This window comes from Zonotrichia leucophrys, chromosome 7 (genome assembly GCF_028769735.1).
Source record: "Zonotrichia leucophrys gambelii isolate GWCS_2022_RI chromosome 7, RI_Zleu_2.0, whole genome shotgun sequence".
Taxonomy (NCBI): domain Eukaryota; kingdom Metazoa; phylum Chordata; class Aves; order Passeriformes; family Passerellidae; genus Zonotrichia; species Zonotrichia leucophrys.
The window spans coordinates 35,709,702-35,732,136 of NC_088177.1; the positions used below are offsets into that span (position 1 = coordinate 35,709,702).

The 22,435-nt window shown below is 40.0% G+C and overlaps 1 protein-coding gene across 11 annotated transcripts in view; it reads left to right on the plus strand.

Annotated features, from left to right (window-relative positions):
- KALRN (kalirin RhoGEF kinase) overlaps positions 1–22,435 on the plus strand; it is a 464,736-nt gene that overhangs the window by 261,823 nt on the left and 180,478 nt on the right. For all 11 annotated transcript variants that reach the window (XR_010440959.1, XR_010440958.1, XM_064717937.1 and 8 more), the window contains exons 12-13: positions 7,972–8,163; positions 20,278–20,447. Coding sequence is in view for 9 of the 11 variants with exons in the window: in XM_064717937.1 (XP_064574007.1) it covers positions 7,972–8,163; positions 20,278–20,447 (362 nt within the window). In the remaining 2 variants the exon portion in view is untranslated. The remainder of the gene's footprint in view (positions 1–7,971; positions 8,164–20,277; positions 20,448–22,435) is intronic.

A 22,435-nucleotide genomic window follows, 5' to 3' on the forward strand; every position in this document is an offset into this window, starting at 1 on the left:
CTTCGCTAGAAGTTAAATTTAACAGGACAAATTGGAGGGACCCAGGAGAACCAAGGGGTTCCCTCTGAATCTCAAGGGAGCATAGACAGTGCTAGGAGATGGCACCACAAGATTGATGCTCTCACTGAGAGCATTTCCTGCACCACTCCCACCTGGGCTTGTGCACAGGAGCTGATGCAATGCAGCCTGTCAGGGAGGAAACCTGGATTTCAAAGGAGCAGCAGCAAGAATTTAATTAAATCTCTGCATCCTTCCTCAGGTAGCAGCAGTGCACTGACCGTGCTAAATGATGTGGCGTATCTTCCTCTGTATTTTTTCTGCCAACAATCAGTTTGCTTTTCAGAGGTGGCCGTTCACTTTTGGCAAAAAAAAAAAAAAAGAGTTTGCTGCAAATCTGGAGCTCCTGTGATGTATTAGTAGTACACTTACCTTTTTGCAGCAGCCTGTGTTGTGTTTTTGTCATATTTTTCCAGACAAAAAGAATGATTGTTATGTGATTTATATGCAGCACTGCTTTGTGCTCAGCATTCAGCTGTGTATGAATTCTTAAGCTGAAAGATCAGGAGAATGTGGGTTAAAGTTTTGCCAAATTTTCTTTGTTAAACATTATCTCATTCTGTGACAAGTTCTATGCCACTCCAAGTGGGCTTCAGGAAAGGTGTTATAACCTATCTTCACATTAACGGAAATAAGAGCATAGCTGAGTCAGGGCAGTGGTTGTGGAAGAAATGGAGAGGAAATGCTTTGCTGTCTTATTCAAAGTGGGTTTTATAAAAATATAGGCACAGAATTCACATTCTCACAAGTTTATTTCTGCTTTTGTTTTCAAGGCAACCATGATGCCAGTTGTATTTGGTGCTAGCTTTTCCCAGTGCTGCTGACAGCCCAAAGTCTTTTATTACTGTTGTTGCAGCGTCTTTGAAATCTCCAAACCATGAGCATGATATTAAACCCAGAATGCCTGGAGTTATTTCAATTCCAGAGACCAACCAGACTTGATAAAGCTGTCATGGTTGCACTCATGTCTGTAGGGCTCAGGAAAGATGTGATCTGAGCTTTTGGGACAGAAAACAATACCATGCCCTCCTGGATTGCTGCTCACCTTGGAGCTGCTCCATGTTTATTTCTCCACCTGCCTTCCCTTTTGCCCCTATCATAAAGAAGTTGTGGAGCTTTGCTGTGAACCACCTGGGTTTTCTGATGATATTAATCATTTAAGAATTTTTCAAAAGGAGCTTCATTTCACTCCTGTCAGTCTGCCTCCTTGTGCTCCCTTGTCATTTCCACAAAAGAAAACTCTTTCCTCCTTTTTGCTGAATTTGAAAGGCTCAGTTACCATTCAGTCGCTTGAGCAGCTCTCAGTTGTACACTCTGCAAGTTACTCAGTTATGAAATTGGGCAGTGATAATTCTGTTTTAGTGGTACACTCACAGTGCTGGATAACACCAAGCAGTAGGAGTTGGGTTTCATGTTTGGCACCACAACTACTGTTTTGTTGTTTTCACTGTCCTTCTTTCCTTTCTTCTGCTCACTTTCACAGTCCTATTTCTGTACAAGGGTGTTCCCAAGTTAAAGGACCAAGCTATTCTCATGTGTATTACCAAGGATAGAATACTAGAATAAAACGTAGCCAATAATCATCAATTTCAGATATCTTCCCTAATTCTTATAGATCCTTGTAAAGACCATAAAATGTTGGAACAGCAGTATTTCATCATCTCACTTTAATATTCTGTTTGGATATGCTTTTACCAGAAGACCGGTAAGGTGGCAGGAAATAAAAACTGAAATATACTTACAAGCATAAAATGTACCTACGTGTAATTTGCTTTCCCAGATGTCCACTTCCCTTGGTCTCAGGAGGACACTGAAATGGTTGAGAAGTGGAGACCTTTGCCAAGCAAGCTTTTGTTCTTTGTGTACTTGTACTATGTACACGCAGACGTGCATCTATGTGTCTTTATATACTTATTAATATTGGATGAGATGTGTGATTTTAAATGTAATTTAAAACATTGTTTCACTATATATTTCACTGGCATTTCATTAAATAATGGTTGTGATCACACTGGAGTTAATTAGCATGATTGTGGTAATGGGAGTGTTTTCTACTTGATGTATGAGGGCGCTACTGATTGAGATGAACAATTGGTGGGATGAAATACAGCATAACCAACAATTTTTTTTTTAATCTAAAGTAAGCACTCACTATGAAATAGCACAAAGAGGAATTCTTTAAGCTAATGTATTCCCAGCTATTAATTCTAATCTTGCTTATTTATTGGTTTGAAGGTATGAGGTAGCTTTTAATCAATTTGTCTGGCATTTCAGCAGTTGATGTAATGTGTGTCACCCTTTTAAAGTCAAATAATAAATTCATCTTGGTTTGTATGTAAACCCTGAGGGAAAATCATAAATAGAAGTAACAATACACAGAAAAATATCTGGTCCTTCACAATGGTCAGTGAGGATTCTGGGTTATATCCACCTTGTCATTCCTGGGAATATTTAATATCTAATAAATACTGAAAAATGCCATATGTTTATATTTTAAACATATGTGTAAACAATATATTATACACAATATTTTATACAATTCACTGACATAATGGCATTACTGGAGGTGTAAAGTAGTCATTAGTATCAGCATGATATCAGTGCAAGGAGAACTAGGGTGAAATTATGACAAGGAAAACTAAAGATGAATTGCCATGTTCAAGGAAGAACAGTCTGAAGAGGAAGGTGCTGATGGAAATTTCATTAGCCTGGATATTTTTTTAAAAGGTCTGAAGAAGTTTCCATTCTAGTTTATAGTGGGGACCGATCTTGAACTGACAGACTGAGTGGCTGCATTACCTCAGAGAGATATTCTGCCTGTAACTTCTGTAACTGTAATTCCTGGTAAGTCTGGTTTGAATTACGACCACAGAGTACAAGTAAGAATGTAAGTCTTGATTTGATTATGTGCAATTCAAATGGAATAAAATCACAACTTATATTAGATCATCACATGCACTTAGCCTTTGCCCTTCTTAAGGGAGGAGGGATTTTGACAAAGATGGATGCTTTGTTAAACCCCAGATTTATTTATCAAAGAAATGTTTCATTGTGGTCACTTATTTTAGCTTTAGAATATCAAGTTACTAAAGATATAATTGTTCACAAAGACCTGACTGTGAGATCACTTAACCTCAACAAATACTGGAGCTAATTTTAATGAAGTAGCTTGAGCAAAGAATCTGAGAGCAGTAACTGAGCTTTATAATTGAGGATAACAATAGTTTATAAGGCTTGACAAGAACTGCAGAATCAGCTCTGTAATTACAGTTTTGCCACAGTGGATCGTGCAGTAGTTTTTTTGGGCAGGAATTCTACTTGCTGTCTATGCACAGAACAGGTACCAGTCCTCCAGAGTTCTATTTTTAGCCCTTTGCCATTTTTCCTCTCCTGTGATCTTGGGGAGATGGTTAGAAGGCTGACCCAGTTCTCCCTGAAGTCAGTAAAATCCTTTTTACTGTTTTCAGTAAGAGATGCATCAGGCTTTGAACTTGGTCTTAAGTTCCCAGCAGGAGTGCTGATACAGACATTTCATCTTTGGTACTGGAGAGTCATGACTCTAAAGAACATAAGGGAGATATCACATCAGAGAAAGCCTAATAAGTCTCCTAAACTTCAGCCTGCAGGCATCATGAGGGATTCACATCACTAGTCTTTAGTCAAGAATATCAGGTCTAAGCTAGTCCTCTTTCTCTCTCTAGTTGGTACTTCCTGGCCTCCAGAGATGCCTTCTCTTCCATGCCTTTTTCATGGTAAAACCCAGGTGACAAAGCTCTCTGAATCAATACAAGGAACTGTGCCTGGAACTGCCTTGCACAGCCCCAGAACTTGGTCAATGCAGACTAGTGCTACCTCACCCCCCTTATCTCAACATCTACTTGGGAAGTGAGGTCTGGGGTATGTAGTTTGTGTTTAATATGATCATGTACCTGATATCACCTGCCCTGTTCCCCCCTCCATGTTTCTCCTGATGTTTACAACAAACATCTTTCTCCAGCTGGTGGGAATGGCTCACTACACTTTGGAGAACTTGGAGACAGTTACCATGAAAATCCCTCAAATAAAATAAACAGCTGTAAAAGAGTGTGCAGGGGCAGATTGTTCTGGAAAAAAGTTGTCCAGATTAAGGACATGAACTTTACCCTAGAGTATCACTAGACACAGCTATTTTCAATGTAATCAGCCTTAAAACATGCAGCAATAAACTACTTACATGTGCAGTTCCTAGCAGTAGATAAAAACTACATGGAATAATTTTCTGTAAATGCACATAGGCCAAAACCAAAATGCTGTGCTAAACTGATTGATACCTTAAAAATGTGAGGAAGTTCACAAAGAGATAGATAGATAGATAGATAGATAGATAGATAGATAGATAGATAGATAGATAGATAGATAGATAGATAGATGTTTCCTTGTGTTTTCAGGTTTCATGATTGAAATAGGTCATTATGCAAAGATTGGTCTACAAATATTATTAAGAGATATAAGGTGGAAGTTGGTTTTGTGCATGAAATGATGCAGAAGTGTGGAATGCCAGTCACCAGTTCACCAAGAATTTCAAGGGTTTGCACATGACAGTTCTCTCATGAGTTAAGACAATATTAAGAAAAATTGCCACACAGCCCTAAAACTTCAGAAGGCATACAATTTTATAACTCATGGAATTTTTTTTCCTGCCAGATCTCCGGACTGGGAATCTGAGCTAACCTCTTTTGGACAGGGATGGTGGGACAAGGAGGCATTTCATGCTTTTCTTCATTGTAGAACTTGATTCTCTCTTAGATTCTCACCCTGCCTGATCCAGGGTTATGTCACACCAAAAAAGTAGAAAGTGCTTCAAACAAATAAATATAATAAGGGTCTGTACCCCAAAGAGCTTATTAACAAGAGAGCAAGCTCAGGATGAAAATGTAGGAGCAGGGAAGCAGTGCAGCATTGTAGCACCAACCAGAATGAAGTTCTCGGCTTCAACAGCACTTTGGTTCAATGCCTGTGGAGCAATAGATGTACATGAAAATATTTGATATGTGTAACAAGATCTGGTATGATTTATGTGCACTTTAAGCAAACAAACAGAAGAGAAGTAGAGCAAGCCCTCAGCAAATGAGTAACCTCTGGCTTATTTGGCCTGTGCTGTGTGTACATCTCGACAGCTGACAGGGGAGGACAGTCCTTTCATGAGCACACAAAGCTCAGGAGTTCAAGGCGAGGGTGGATAGCTCCCAAATGTGGCTGCTTATCTGAAATGTATCTAAATCTCTTAAATCTGCAACAGTGAGATGGAAATCTCTCAGCACCAGGCCTTCCTTCTAGAATGGCAGGAATATAATCATTAGTTGTTTCTCCTATCATAAACTGCACCTGTTTTAAAATCCAGACACTTACCTGTGACCTCGGTGGACAAAGATAGAAAAAGAGGTGAAGAAAAATGTCTCCATACTCAAAATGCACTGTGTTCAAGCCTTTTGTGCATGACACATTTATGCAAACATATCCAAAATTAGGTATGCATTCTTCAGTGAAGCATCCCTGTGTGCTGGCAGTGCCTGTCACAGCCCAGGGAAGACACTGAGTGGCTCCTTCCACACCCCATCAGCTTCCCTGCAGAAAATCCCCTTTGCCTTTGGAGAACCTTGTGCAATGCAAAGGGGCTGCGAAATCTTTTTTTGTCTGTGCAGTGAGACCAGAGCCTCTGTTGAGGCCAGTCTGCATTCTTTCTCCCCCAAAGTCTAGGGTCCAGCCTACACACTTTCACAGGTGTGTTTACATCTGGTCATTGTATCTGTGAACTCATCTCATTTACAGGTAATTCAACATAGCACATGTTGGAGTCAGTAAAACTGTGTGGCTTTCAGCAGAGATGGACCTAAATGTCTCAGGGTCAAACGCAGCAAATCTGTGTTCACACTGTATTTCAACAAAACTGTTTTGTGTCCCAAATCTGTGCCACAAGGAGAGAGGGAAGGCACTTACAAGTACACAAAATAATACATATAAAGGCAGGAACAGTCTTGTGCTCAGGGAGCTGGACTGGTGTGTGAGTTGTTGTAGTGGTAATGTGTGAAAAACACTGGTGTGGACTAGACTTTGAAAAAATTGTGCTAGCTTTGGCATCTGCTCCAAATACTATTGGAAGGGGATCATTCAGAAAGGATACTGTTAAGTGAAACTGGACCCTAGTTCAGATCTCATTAAATGGAACATTTTTTACAAACTCTCAGCTAAAGAGGTTTCCAAAAAATGATTATTAAAACATAAAATTTTGCTGCTGTTAACAGCCTAACCATTACAGCAGTAGTCTGAAAGTGAGGGAATAAAAATTTACTATTGGTAGCAAAACTGTCTCAAGTATGTTCTTCACAGTCCAAAAGAAGAAATGCAAATATCAGATATTTATAGTCAGCCCTCAGAAAATGAACAGTGAATGAGATGTTTTCTTTTTGCTTTTTTATAACTGGAAATATTTTCCTCCATTAAACACTCAGAGGTCAGTGCTCCATCTCTGTACTGAACATTTTCTCAAACAATAACTGTTGACTGCAGCAGGACATTATCTAAGTAGGAACAAGGTGGCTTGATCCATGGCTTTTATTTTTGACAGTGTTCGTGTAATGCTCAGAAATACATGTGTGTCTACAGTTTTAGAGGTATTTTGTGTATATGCATCAAGTTGTGCATTTTTAAACTGAGGAGGATTTTGACTCAGTTTAAGGAAGGTGCTACAATTCTACTATTGAAGCAGAGGTTAAATTTCCCTGTCAGAGCAGTCTCAAGCCAATGCCAAGCAGCTCCAAAGATCTAGCCCAGTAATGGAAACACCCTGAAGCTAATATCTTTGTCTCTCCTTATTTTTGTTAAGTGTTGAATACCAAAGGGCTGTTGGCCTCATCTTGAGTGAAGAAAGCTTTTATATGACAGCAGGGACTGGCTCTGTTTAGTTTCCCTAAGCTGACTAAGGCATAGCTCCATGGTTCTGGAGAAGATGGCTGCGCTCTCTTTCCATTTCTCCTGCTTTTCATGAGACTCTCTGCTGTATTAGTTGAGTAGTATTTTTCAGAGATGTGAAAAAAAAGGAGAAAGGATGGGCAGGTAGCTTGAAACCTGAGGCAAGTTGGATGGATTTCCCCTCTCTTACTTGACAGTCTGGTATGTCTTAGGTACATTAATTTGCTTCTGGGTTCTTCTGTTCCCTCTGTGAAGTAGGAGTCCTACACCTCATATCATAAAGGCTGTGGAGTAGATGTATTCAGGATAGTGCAATGTTCAAATTCCTGTGTAATGCAGGGCAGGTACGTGCCCTGGGCAAACTGGAACTGAGCATTACACACTGGCAGCTGCAAGCAAATCACATGGACTCAGTCCATCTGGAAATGGGATCCAGAACAGTAGACAAGAGGAAAAAACCATAGAAGGAGCTTGAAGACATGGTCTATCTCACAAAAGCCAGTGAAAGGCAAATATTTCTTGGGGCTGAGACATCTCTGGCTACCATGATTACACACTGTAATGTGAGAGCAGTTGGGAGGCCAGTGCAGTGAGCTGGTGGCTGAGGGTCACATGAGGCACTGCAGCCTTCTGAGCTGGTGAGTCCCACTTGCTTCGTGCCATTATCTTTGAGAAATTGCAGGGAACTTGGAAATAAACAAATGGGAAGTCCTATTGCTGTGCCTGGCAGGATTGGGTTGAAGTTGTGTGTTTCAAATAAGAAATAATTTCATGTGTACTCAGGCATTAGTCTGGCTTTATATGTTCTCCTTTCACAGATGGCAATGCCACTAAGAAATATTGTGATCATTTTAAAACTCTGGTAATCACTTGCTTTCATGTCTTAAGGATAAACAGCCTCTTTCAGGGGTTTATTTGCCCCAGTTGTATTACTCACACTGTGTTTCTTGCTTTGTTTGCTGGTAGAATACATACACCAATGCAGACAAGCTCTTGGAGGCTGCAGAGCAGTTGGCTCAGACTGGGGAATGTGACCCTGAAGAGATCTATAAAGCAGCCCGGCATCTGGAAGTTCGGATTCAGGACTTTGTCCGGAGGGTGGAACAGAGGAAACTTCTGTTGGACATGTCAGTCTCCTTCCATACCCACACCAAAGAGGTAAGAGGTGCACGAGGGAATTTTGCTGTGTATTGTTGAGTGCTGCAAGAGGCTGTCTCTGAAAACTCAGATAACAGAGAAAAGGCATTTTCATCACACTGGGCTGATATTATCCAGTTCATTTCATGCATATGAGTAACTGTTGTAAAGAGGAAATAAAATGTGAATGAAATGTATGAATGTTACAGTACACTAAAATATAGCAACACCATCTCCAGTGGTGCTTAATCACAACTAGAATGTATTGTTAGAAAGCAAGAATTCTCTTGTAAGAACACTTTAAGTACAAACATGCCAGCAGCATGATCCTCTGAGGATTCCATTTAAATGTACTGTTAATTAATGTATCCAATATCATTATGTGTTACTAGAAATCTTATATTGTTTAATGAGGCAGACTTGACTTTTTAAGACAACTGTTAAAGAAAAAACAGCCACATACTGATACAGTGAATCAGTGAGGACCTGAATAAATGCTGTTTAGTGTAATTGAAAAATATCCAGAGATAAGCTGACTTGCCAGAGGAGATACAGTGGACAGGACATCAAATGGGAGGCCACTGGGGATGTAATTAAAGCATACTTCACATTTTCTGCAGTCCAAAGGCCATTCAGTGGTGAGTGACTTTTAAAGATAGGGTTTCTGCTGAGAGAGATGGAATTAGTCAGGATGGTTGTTTTCATGCTCTGCAGCATCTGTTTGTGAAAGCACACTTGATCAGAAGATACTCTGAGAAGCTGAAAGTTTTGCCTCTGCTTGTTGATTTACATGTTACAAACAAGTTGCATATATGAGGTGTCAGGATGTTGGGGAGCCCCTGAAGTAGAAGGTACATGAATACATTTATTTATATGTGTATGGAAGATGGAGTTTACAGCATGTACATTATAGCTGCTGGTACATGAAGGTTTTTCTTTTACATCCTGCTTCTGCAATATACTAAAATATAGTTAACTCTCAGTTTGTGGATAATGCTGTTGTTCCCAGAATTGCTCAAACACTTGCAGCTATGCTGGTTTGCCACTGGGGAAACTTAATTAGTTATTTCCTCTGTAAAAATTATTTCATAACAGTTCCCTGCTGTGGTTAACCTTGATTCACCTATGCAGGTGATGATTAGTAAAAAAAAAGACAGTTAGTGGTATTGTGTAGCCTAATTTGGCTTAGGGAAATAAAGCCTCCCTGTATGAAGGAATTGGGATTGCAGTGCATTATACTCCTGTTCTTCTTCAACAAGAAGGGAGTTTGCCTGCTCTACACACCTGGTTTTAATGAGCTCTGTTTTGGTGAATAAAAATGCAGATGTATTAAAAATTAACATTTTTAAAAGATTATTTTAAAAACCAGTTTTCTATTCTAGCATCAATGCTGTTCTCTAGATGTTAAGAGTAAATGATAAGTATTTGCCTCATTAATGTTTTCCTGTGAGACAGATTGGTTCTGTGATGTGTTTTTAGAAAGTTCAGTGTTTAATTCATGTCCTTTTTAAGGAGATGCAGAGTGGACAGACTCTGGGTGCCTCTCTCCTATAAAAGTCCCTTCTAACCCAAACTATTCTATGATTCATGTTGTATTAATCTATTGAGACACAACTGGTGAAAGGGTAAATTAGTAGAAAGAATTGGTCTTAATGACACTGTTTCTTTTTTTGGAAATATTCTAAAGATCTTCCTGCTATGAACATGTTTCTTCTGACAGTCTTCCCAGCACAGGTTGTGTGAATTGTGAATTTCTGATGTGGTAATTCCCAGGTGTGGATAAGTCCATTGACTGTGAACTTCCCACTCCTTCACCTGTACTCTGCCCACGCCTTCATCTCCACATGCATCTGCTCAGACTCTCACCACCTGAGAAACTTTTAACTGGTCCTACCTTTTTTCTCTTGTCAAACAAATGTTTCCTTTTGTACTCAGTCTTCCTGTATTTTCTTCAGGACAATAGGTGGTGTTGAATTAGGGAGTCATTTAAATGTAGGTATCCCTATGGGTAATGTAAGTTCAGAGTGGCTTTTTTATACTACAGTAGACTTGAATCACTGCTTATTTCATGTGAAAGCATTAAAGAGGGTCCCTTCTGCTAAACACTGACTCATACAGTTGAAGGAATATCAAAACCACAGTCAATTAAGCATAAAAATAATTTTGATGGGTTTTTTAATTGACCTTATTTAACAATGTATACAATAGGCTGAAATGAGGACTTTTTGGTGTGTAATAACACTTTAGAGGCATAAATTGGAAACAGTGCTTTAAGTGATTTTTCACTCTTGAATAATGTAGGTGTCCTATTTCCATGCCTGTAAACAAGATTTCATGTGCCCCACTGTCCTATAGCATTCTTTATGCTTTTCTACTTTGTAGTCAATATTTTTGTACCCTTTTGGACCAAGGCATTTCTGATGGTGTGAGCAGAAACCTGGTACTATGGGAATTAAATCCAATTATCTGTATGGCAGGGTAAAGTTATAAATTATTATCACTGGCATAAATGCATTCAACAGACTCGTACCTGAATAATTTCTCTCAGGACTAAGTGTAATTGAATTTAGGTTCTTTCTTCAAATCTGAATCAATTATTGTCAGGATTGTCAGATCTTGCACTTTTATCACAAATCTCATGATAGTTGATGTTTTTCTGTGAACTTTTGGCTTTAGGATCAAATGATGATAGAGGATTGTTGGCTGGCATTTGATTTTTTTAAAAAGAGAATATTTTTTGAGCTTCCTGGAGAAGAGGTTGCAGATGTCATAAAATCACACCCTGAAGACTCAAAACCCTCAAGGACAAAAGAAAAACATCTTGCAATTCATTGTCTGAATCTTAATATTTTAGTGTCTCAATTTTATACTTAAGGTTCTGCAGTGTACTTTACATTTCCAAGTATTGAAATGTAGACAGGAAAGAACACTGTGACCACTTCTATCATTAAAAATTTTAAGCCCTCTTGCATAGCTAAGGTTGTGTTACTTGTGTTACTACATAAGCTAGGTTGTGTTACTTGTATTGGCTGGGGATGCAGTTGCAAACTGAAGAATGAGAAGGAACTTCACTGAATTTAGATCCATTTATAGTATATGGGCCTTAACTAAAATATGAAACAGTTCTGTACTTGTTTCATAGTTCTTTGGGGCATGAAAAGCATGTCTTACCACCTCTAGTTTCTCATTTCTCAGTGGGCCTGAGATTACCAGTTCTATGTTGAGTCCAGCATGAAAAAAACAGAGAGACAAAGAATTGTGTGTTCAGATCATGTTCCCTGTGCTTTGTTGTTGTTTAGTGAATCAGAAGAGCAGGAGGACAAGGTGCTCAAGGCAGACACTTCCATGTGGAACCTGCCATGCCTACCTGGCCCACAGAATGGAGGATGAATATGCTCAGAAAATATTTAATGTTGAGAAAAAGGAACTGCCAGATTCCTAACAGGTTACTATGAACATGTGCAAACTGCAACTTGGCAGAGGTCTTCTGAGTGACCAAATTTGGGAAAATGTTCATATGAATGACATAATGTGTATTCTTGACATCAAGGCTAAGCCCTGCAAAATTTCAAACCCTTGCTTAAAAGCATGGAGGGTCTGGAGCATCTCATTTGAACAGAAGTAAAACTAACACAGGCAAAGTACCTTTTCTATCCATTCTCTCATTCTGGCCCTTTCACCTCAAAATTCATCAAGTTCAGCCTTAGGCAGACACCTGGCATGGAAAATTTCACTCTGAAAATCTTGTCTGATAAGGCCATGAGAAAGTGAGAGCTAAGTCCTGGACCATTAAGTGTCAGACAGCTTCCTGCATTATAACCTGTATTATTTGTGGTCAGTAGGTCACCTTGGTCACCCCACAGACATCAGTGGGGTTACTCAGCTGGGTAATGGAGTGGGGCTGCCCTGTCAGTCAGGAATGGTAACAGTGTTTTATTGCAGACACTGCTTAACTTAATTTTGCTCGATAACCAAGACCTGTGAAATTAAATTTTCTCTGCTTGAGTTGAATATTGTGATTAGGAGATTATTTCAGTGTAGATCACTAATTCTGACAGGGCTTGTTCTTCACTTTGAGGCAGAGCTGCTGGGACACAGGGAGCAGAAAGCTCAGGAGACTGAGGTCAGCTGCTATTGACTCCCATCAGAAGAGCTGACAGAATGTATCTAAGTTAATCATGGAGCAAACATGACAGTGGTTCTGGGATATATCCTGTAATCCTGTCACTCACTGTGCATTGACGCAGGAATCAAAGTTAATGTTACTGAACTTAAAAATTTGTTGTTTGACTTTTACTGCTAATATTGACTTTCCAGAGCAATCACCCACTGGATAATAAAGATTTGTGATGCAGGGGATATTCAGTTTAGCAACTCCACTTGCTGGCAACTTCTGGAAGTTCTGAAAAGGTCTTGTTCTCTGAACATGTGTTTGTCTTACACACAGCTCCTGTCCTGGACAGCACTTTTGTTCCTTTTTTCATATTATATCCAGATTAAAAAAAAAAAAGAAAAGAAAATCATAAAACATTAAAATGACCCAAACTGGCTCACTGCACATAAAATATTCACTGATGCAACATTCACATATTCACACTGATTCACATATTCACACCAATCACACCCCAGAATTTTCAGTGTTAGAATGAAGCACTATGTGTTTTGTTCAAAAGCTAGAAATTTTGTCCTTCACTATGATTATATTAAGAACTGAAATAGATGCACTACAGTATGCAAAATCAAACTTTGAAAATACCTGCCCCTCTTCTCACAGCAGGGCTGTGAAACATCAAACCTTAGACTTATGCCTCCTATTAGTATGACCATGGTTTTTGTTGGGAGCTGAATCTGTGTGCTGGTGGTGCTAAATGGAAGGTTGGACTTAGTCATCTTAAAGGTCTTTTTCAATTTTAATGATTTTGTGGTTCTATTATTCTAATACAATAATTGTGTTTGCTTGGTATTTTTAAGAACTACTCAGTTCCTAAATATTCTCCTACTCCCATCAGAGGTGAATTTGCAGGCAGAAATTAGAGAATGTGGTAGAAGTGACCTGGCAGAGGTGCCCATACAGTAATGTGTGTGCTGTCCCTTGTCTGTGTGGAGATTTCTTGGAGAAGGCAGATCACCAATTATCATTTTGATAATTGTAGCTGTGGAGAGGGCTCTTCTGGTATAAAATGTGTTATTTCTGCGTGAGCTATATCAAAGTACACTCTGGGTTATCAGCAATCAATTACCATGAAGCAGAAAATAAAAGCAAATCCCCCTCCAGCTCCAGAAGGTAGGTTGTGGCCTGGACCAAGATGCCAGCATTCACCAGTCATTAACTTTGGTGGTGTTTTTTGCAGAGCTGAATCTTGTCTGTAAAGCTACCAAAGATCTGGGACTGAGGAACCAGGACAGCTGGGGTGGTACAGGGTGCCCTTCTTTCCTGTCCATTTGCTGCCCAGAAGCAAGTTCTTTTCATGAAGGATTAAGTAGCTGGGAAAGAAAAGAGCTGTGGTATTCTGGCAGCACACCCTGCTCTTGAGCAGGGGAGTTTGAAGCACAGCCAGGCCACTACTGAATAAAATCCTGCCATCTGTGGTGGCAAAAGATTGGTAAAAGAGACAGAATCAAAGTAATGAGAATCAAATGCTTGTAAATGCAGCCACATAAACCAAATGTCAGAAAGTTAAACCTGTTCAGGGAAGAGAGGTTCTTTCCATCCTTCCACTATGTGCTAGCCAAAGGATTCCTGTTGACTTCATTTAAGTTCATACCTTGTTATTCACATTTTTCAGGCCATTCACCAGCATTGTTACAGACCAATGGCTCCACTCAAATATTTTCCTTGGCTTTTGAGGCCCTTGCATGTGTTTTGAATGTTGTGGAAATGTGAGCTTGTGTGCCTCACTCTCCAGATAAGTGGTTTGTGCTAAAAGGAAGTTTTATGAGCATCTTTAAATAAGATGTGCCAACTTTCATAAAGCATTCTTTTATTAGACACATTTCTGCTCATTCTGATTTCCTGAAGCTGAGGAAGATAAGCTTCTCCTAGTTCCAGTGTGTGGGCTTCAGTGCTGTGTACAAGGGCAACAGAGTGGGCAGCCAGCAATAATCTGTGTACCGAGTAAATCTTCATCAAAGCCATACAGGTACACTCCTGTAATTCACTCATCACTCAAAAGACACATTCTGTCTTTCACCTGAAGTACATCTGTGCACTGGAGTCTATTTAACTAGTGGAGTGTCTCTGTTTAACAGTGAAGTGGCTCAAGTCAATGGATCCAACCAGACTGACTGGTTAAAGAAAAGTCATGTCGTTTTTTCAGTCCTTAGCAAGATTCAGAATGATTCAGAATGGTCACAAATTATTTATTTCTGTGATTCCCAGGGCATAGTGCACAAAGTTACACAAAAGGCTCAAAGCAGATCAGGGTAAGACTGCAAGTGACAGATACAGTCAGTCACTGGAAAAAGCATAGAGGGAAGAGGTGCTGCAGCTTCCATTTGAGAAGTGATGTTTAGAACCAATGCACAATAAGAAGAATGTGAGGGTACCTGCATTTGTTGTAGTAGATTGCTGCATTTGGAGTGTGGGAAGCTTCCCCTGCACCAAATTGTCCTGTATCACACTGCTGTAAAACTGAGTAAATCTTCCAATGTAGGAAGAACTTTTCTAAGCCAGTGTGATCAAGTGCAGAATGTGATTATTACAGTTACTGAAGTCAATTACAACAAGATTCCTAATCACACATAACATATTACAATTATACTAGAAGAGGAACATGTTTTTACAGTTCATGATGGCGTCAGAAGAAGCACAGAACATGTACATTTTATTCTTCATTTTAAAATCAATTTTCTCTTCTAGATCAAATAGTCCCTGAATTACATTACATGACCTTGGACTGGGGATCTACACACTCCCTCATGTAAGCCTAGCTACCCAAATCATGTTTGCCTTGAGAGGAGATTATTTTGTGCTGTATCAATCTGGTCCATGCAGGACTTGGAAAAAGCATCAGATGTTTAGGCAGTGCAAATCCTTTTGCCATAGGCAAGGTTACTAATTAAAAAGCCTGAGCATACAGAAGCACCAGATGCAGCCCAACCAAGGATAAATGTCAAGAAATTGGCGCGGAAAAGGGAAAAAGCAAGAAAGAGGTTAGGGAGAAATCAGTTTTTTCACAGAATGTTCCCTTTCCACTTGTCATTTCTTCCCAACCAGTTTGGTGGTATCTGACAACATTAGGTCTTGCAGCAGGGAGTCTCATGAGTTGTGTCTTACTGTGGACATGGTGGCATTTCATACGTAGTGTCTGGTCACATCCCATCCTGTCACCTTTAATTAGGTGCGCTGCCATTATGTGACACTTTGCTGGTGGCATGACGTCACTTTGCAGCTCATCATTACAGACCTTGTTTTCTGTGTTTCTGTTGACGTTTTCTTGAGAGATTGAATGTGATTTCAGACAGTGTTGCTGAAATATGCTTCCAATTTACAGCAACGCTCAGTTCTTTTAACTGAAACGGGACTGGATGCATACTAAGTGTGAATAAATACCAGTTGATGAAGGTTAATTGTGCTGGAAAGTTTTGTTTTCACCACCATGGTGGTGTGGGGACAATTTCCTAAGGGCTGTGCAGTCAAGCTGGATGCACAACCGCATTTGAACAGATGCCTGAACACAAGTGCAGGCTGAAGTTCTGCCATAAATTAACCTAACTTGGGATCTGTGTGACTTCCTAGTGCATATCATGACAAAGCTAAATATTATTCCCACAGAATTGGCTTGTAAAAGCCTGGCATAGTAGCAGAGGGAAATAGGGTTGATGAGCATCTCTCTCTGGAGCAGTTCTGCTTGTGAGGGTTTTGGGGGATCTTTTTCAGCCTGCCTTTGGTTTTCTGAACATTGACATTGCAATTCATGGAGTGGCAGCAGGGTCCCTGCATGTCACTGAATTCTTCTGCATTCTGCTCTAGTCTCCATTGCTGTGATGAATGTTCCCTTCCTGAATTGTCATGAGCATCCTTTTGGGGCCTGCCCTGCCATACACGATGCACCTCTGGCATAGTAAAGGAGAAGAACCCTGGGAAGTTGCTTGTTTCCATTAACATCCTTGTTTATAAGACTAGCAAAAATGCTGTACAACAGTAAATCTCCTGGATTGAACCGGTTCTTTGCACTGCCCCCATAACTCAGTGCTTTTAAACTGCTTTTGAGGGGATTATAACTCATCTCTGTCATTTACAAACAGCGGCATATAAGCATTGGATGTTTAATAGTTATTCCAATCATGCAGGGAAGATTTTATTAGTGATTGCTTTAGGTTTTAGATTTTGTTTAAAGTGGTTCCTTTTTTAAGTGAAAAGCATTAATTTAAGGTTACAAGCACAGGTGTCCTTCAGACCTCGAGTTAAGTGGTCTTACTAATTGAGCAAAATGAAGGGTATTTCATCAGATGAAGTAGCTGGGAATAAAGAGCTGTATTGTCTCTTGGATGGAGGGAAACTGCCTGGGCTTCATATCCAAGAAAGACGCAAAAGTTGTTGGCACCATGTATGAGGGGCACCAGATGCTATCCCAAAAGAAAGGAGGGGTGTCATTCTTCTTTCCCACTGTTCTAGTAATCAGAGGAGAATTAGTTGTCTTGTGTAAAGCCTTGATAAAATAAAGCTTCAATTGTGAAGCCACTATAAACCTTCAGCATTAATGTCTTAGGGATAGGTATTTACCTGAGACTTCTCATAGCTAACAACTATGACATTTTCACATGTAGTTTGCATGAGTCAGATTTGAGTCAGATCTCTCATAGACTGAATTCAGGTGCTACCACTAATGCATTGGGTTCTCCATATCCAATTAATCACACCAAAGCATAGATCAGTTGAAGGAAGAACAAAACTTACTTCTGTGATACTTCTGTATTGTTTCCATGGAATCTGTATTTTTTGTTTAGTACCTGTTAAGTAACATAATGCAGAGGTTACCTCCTTTTCTGGACACATGCATGACTGTGAAAGTCACCACAGATGGTTGTGGAAATTCTGCCTCTATATTTTGAATATCGGCATGTATTTACATACACCCCCTGTATGAGATCAAGTGGTACCTTAGTAATAGTTTGAAGTATGTATGGGAATGGGACAAATACTCACTAATTTTGTTCACGGTAAAAATAAAATAAGTCAATTTCTGCAAATATGAAAATTGTGTTGTGCAATATGTCAGATTTTAATGGGAACAGTTTCTTTGCCTAAGCTCTCTAGCTTAGAGTAGGTCACAGCATGGACTGGAAATGCACAAGGTATCCAGGGACATGGGGCGTTAGGAGTCAGGATTTTTTTAATCGTTCAAATACTTGCATTGGAATGAAACATCAGTCCCTAAGAGGGACTGATTTTCCTGAGCAGTGACAATCAGGATGTGATTTCTGTTTTATGATTAACAGCTGTTCTGACTGGTGTTGCAGTGACATGGAATTGGTCTTTTCATTCCTGTGGCATTCACAAGTGGGCATGGTAGCAATTTATTCCATGTGCTATTAATTGTACCACATAACCTAGGAGGTTTTGGAATCAGATTCCTATTGTGAGTTTTTCCTGAAAGATCTTCCTAATCTTATTAATATTGACTGATTCTTTGTATTAGGGTTTTCCAGGGATTGGTGGAGTCTAAAGGATTAAATACCTCTGAGTCAAGGATGACCTAGATTCCGATAGATTTTCTATTCCAATCCTTATAGACAGAGGTCATTAATGGAAACATCTGAAGCTAATATGAGTTAATATATTTGAGTGCTCTCTGAAATTAGTGAGTGTTTTGGTTCCAGGTAAATACAATACAGTTTATATTTTAAGTATTTTGAAACTGATTTAGAAGCCTACTCAAACAGCTGTGTAAGATTTTAAATGCCCAATGCTCCTTCTAAAAAGTTGGGTTCTGGAGGCACTTTAAAGCACAGGATTTTCCTCTGAAGGTTGGAAACTTTCTCCTCTGCCCTACCAAAACAATTTCAAGAAAATAGCAGATTCCTTACAATGAACAAAGTTCCTGATTTCACTTTCATTTTTATAAAGAAAATTTCCTGAGCTTTTTTAAGTTGAAAAAGGAACTAAGAATTACAAGAAATTTAAAAACTACTGGTGGTTTTCCCATCTCAAAACAGAAGGATGATTTATATATATAGCTATTTTTCTGTATTTACAAAGTGCTCTATTACTTGAAGATGTGATAAGCAGAAATAATATTCCTGAACAACCTGGTCCTTCTCTGTTTTGGTCCAGCTGCACTTACTCTTTGAGTAGGTGTAGTGATCGGATCAAAACCAGGAAGATTCTCAATATAATTATTATAATTATTATAATATAATATAATTAACATATAAAGTCACTAATGCATTTTCCTTTATGGTAGCTTCCCAAAGTTCAGCACATGGACCTCAAACCATGACTGAAATGAGCCCTCTATTTGGCTCATTAAATATGTTTTCATTTTTTCACTTGTTTCTCATGCCTATTCCCTTACATTTGTTTCTTTGATTAATAGTTCCTCTTTATACTGCGCCCTTTTCCTAAGAATGTGAAAATATGTAAATATTCCAAGCAAAGACATTCTGTTTCAGTCCAGTAGTTGGGCAAGCCATTATCATTATAATATTTATGAATAAACAGAGGCATTTGCCCAAAATATTCAAGGCTGACTCTGAGAAACCCACAAGCAAGGCATATGTTGTAATGCTTGTTTTTGTACATCTCTCAAGCAAGGACTCAGTAGCAGAGGTGGGGACAGAGCAAAAGGCACTGGGCTCTCCCTTTTCTGGTATCATGAGTGTGCGGGGACAGCTTCTAGTTTTCATAATTTTGATTCAGGCCAGGGCAATATCCTTGAAGTCTGTACCCTGTGTATAGTGTAACACGTAGTGCCTGGCCATAGGTGTGGGCCCTGGCTGTGAGAAGCTTTGGCAGCTGGAGCTTTAGACATCCCCATCCTCCTCTCATTTAATGTGGACGTGCAGAATTCACAGTCTCAGAGGAAATGCTGCAGGATGGGGATCCAGCACGACTCGTTTTGAACATAAACATTTTCACCAGCTCTTTGCCACCCACACACAATGTCCTCCTCTCTTCATGTTCACCCTGAGGTCCCTGTGGGACAAAGCTCTGCAGTTCCTGGGACAGCGAGAGGAGCCGGGGCTGGCACCGCATCCTTTGGCATTTCCCACTCTGGGACTTTGCTGCCACCTCCAGCACACACCAGCAAAATGTGGGTTAATGGGGCAGGCGTGGCACAGCAAAGTCTCTGGTGGAGTCATTAGGGTGTGCTGGCAGCCTGCCAGCTCGGTTGGTGCAATTTTACACTCACTTTTCAGCACAGGCTTAAAGGGGAATCCTCTGTTCGCTTTAAGCCTTTACAGCCAGTGAGAGGCTGCTGGGGCATTCCTGCCCCTGTCCAGACCTCTGATGAACAGCTGGCTGGAAATTCTCATCTAAGCACTGGCAATGATTTGTTGCTGCGATTGTGGCTTTAAAATTGGTAGTCAGAACTATTCAAAATTAATGGATGTTCATGGGGTCGATTAGTGATATTGCTGTCTCCTGTGTTTGGATTTTCCCAGAGTTAAAAGGCAGAGTCTGAGTGCATTTTGAGGAGGGGGTTTAAGTACTGGAAACAAAAAAGAAACCCCTAAACCTCAACCCCTGGGAAGCCATAGCTGAGCAGGCACAGTTAGACTTCAGTCAGTACTGTACACACATACCAAAGATTGTAGGTCTGTCCTGCAACAGGCTTCAGCTGCATGTGAAATTAATAGCAGCTGATAGTGCTCAGCTCCTGAAAGGGTTACACAGATGTAGGAGATTTTAATTTGTTGCTAGTATAAAGAATAAATCCAAATAAAATAATTAGTTATTCCTGTATAATAAACAGAAATTTATTTTTTAAAACTACCTGATATTATATTTATCCTATTTTCTTGCTTTAAATTGAATCAATAATGAATGTGTCTTTTTGGGTTTACAAATTTTGGGTCAGTTTTCCTGTGAAACATACAGCCTGAGCTGATGCCTATTGATCTGGAATTAGAGAGCAAAAGGGTTAAATCTCAATCCCTCTCTGATTTATATTTCCCTCCCCTTCTTCCCAGCTGTGGACATGGATGGAAGATCTGCAGAAGGAGCTCTTAGAGGATGTCTGTGCTGACTCTGTGGATGCGGTACAGGAGCTTATCAAGCAGTTTCAGCAGCAGCAAACAGCCACCCTGGATGCCACCCTCAATGTTATTAAAGAAGGGGAAGATCTAATCCAGCAGCTCAGGTAAGCATCCACCTGGGGCACAGGTGTTGAGAAATCTGACGCATGCTGTGCTTTAGGGGTGCCTAAATAGGGAACTGTAAGCTAGCATCAATTGGGAGAGTTTGTTAATTCTTTGCTTATTAATAATTCTTCAGATCCTTTGAGTGTTTTATTGAAATTACAGGGAGTGATTTGTGTGGACTGATTAGAGTAGTCTGTGGATCAGCATTGGTTTCCTGTTTGACTGAGAGATTATTTATAGGCACTGGGAAGTGAATGAAACCAAATGTGTTTGAAGTGAATATTTTTAGTTGGTATTTATAGAAGATTGTTAAATGGTTGTGAGCTGAGGCCTCGTGATTTATATGGTTATTCTCGATGTAGGGTAAGTGTATTCCTCTTAATAAAATACACACGTGTCTGACAGTCTTCACTGTTTCACTTTGCATGCAGCACCCTTCTATTTATCTTTGTGTATGTGGGGTTTATTCATAGTGTCAAAGAGGCTCTTTCACTGCTGGTTCTTCTACTAGCACTGTGAATTAAACCAGCTCATTTTTCCCTAATTTAAAATACATGAAGAGACTAGTCCCAAGAATTTGGGGGGGCAGGGGGGAAGGTTGGGGTTTTTGTTCTGTGTTTGATGTTTTTGTTTCTTTTCTTTCTTAATCTGCAAGTATTGTCAAATGAATATTTGCAGAGTAAGCTTATACAGAATCTGCAATTGTGAAATCTCTCTCATTTGTTGTTAAAATGGTTTTCTGTGCCTTTAGCTTTGTTGACAGCAGTGAAGTTTTCCTGCCTTTTAGGGATGTTGCTGGGCACTGAACCAAGTCCAATACATCACTTATTATTTAGATCTTTGTATTGTTACAGGTTGCCCTTACCCACATGTACATAGCGTGCATGTTCTGTATACATTATAATATGTAGATATCCCAGGTTTTATGCATTTCACCAGACAGCCTAAGAGAGTGACATCATCTTCCTCACCCTGAGCTTTCCTAATCTGATGCCTTTACTTCTCATCTGAGATGTGCAGAAAACCATGGGCCATGATAGGAACCTGAGAGGAAAAGCCCAAGATGCTCTGGAGTACATTGGACAGTGAGGGCTCTGGTGGAGCTCTGCCCTTAAGAGACCTCCTGCAGTAATAAGCATTTTCCTACTGCCATATGCTGAGCTTTCCTCTAAGCTTTTCCCTGTCATCCTGGATGCAGAGTCTTCTCTGCTGGGTCAGAAAAAAAAATAAATGAGGGATTTGAAAGGAGTGCTCCAGGTTTTGATTGTCATTCAGCCCTGGGCAGCCAGACCAGAAAGCTCATGGACATTGCTACCCTTGCTGTGTGTGACTTGCCAGCACCACAGGGGAGGTGAGGGACTGGAGTTGTGGTATTGCTTGCCAGTTTTAGAGTTGGAGAGGAAGGATCAGGAGTAGATATTCCATCCTTCTATTCATCTTTGCTGATGAGATCAGTAGGATAAAAACATGCTGGGTTTGGTAAGTGAGCTGCCAGAGGGAAAGGAGTTTTAGCGGAGAATATGTATGGCCAGCTGTAGCAGGACAGTCAAAGGTCTGCAAGGTAATGTACTTTTATGCAAAGAAATTGTTTGCAAAGTTTAGGGCACTTCTATGAGATCAAAAAAATGGCAGTTAAATTGTGGGCTACATTTTTTTTTGGTTATTCTTCCCAATTCTTGGAATGGCATCACTTCAGGGTGAACACCCATGGAGTGGAGCCTGAAAGGGACCCTGTACACGCCCATCAGGTGGAGTTGGAGTGTTTTTTGGGGTTGCAGAAAGTGTTGACATTCAAGGAGTCCTGGTTCTGATTGTGGGATCGGCCTGAAGGATTTTTTTGCCTGTACTTGAGTCAGAAGGGAAGTGTGCAGAGTGGCCAGGGTAATACCTGGAGCTGAGAAGTCAGTGGAGCATGGGAAAGAGATGAACTGCAAGGTGGTGTGTGGAACGTGCAGTTTTTCTTAATGTGAACATAGTCAATTCTTAG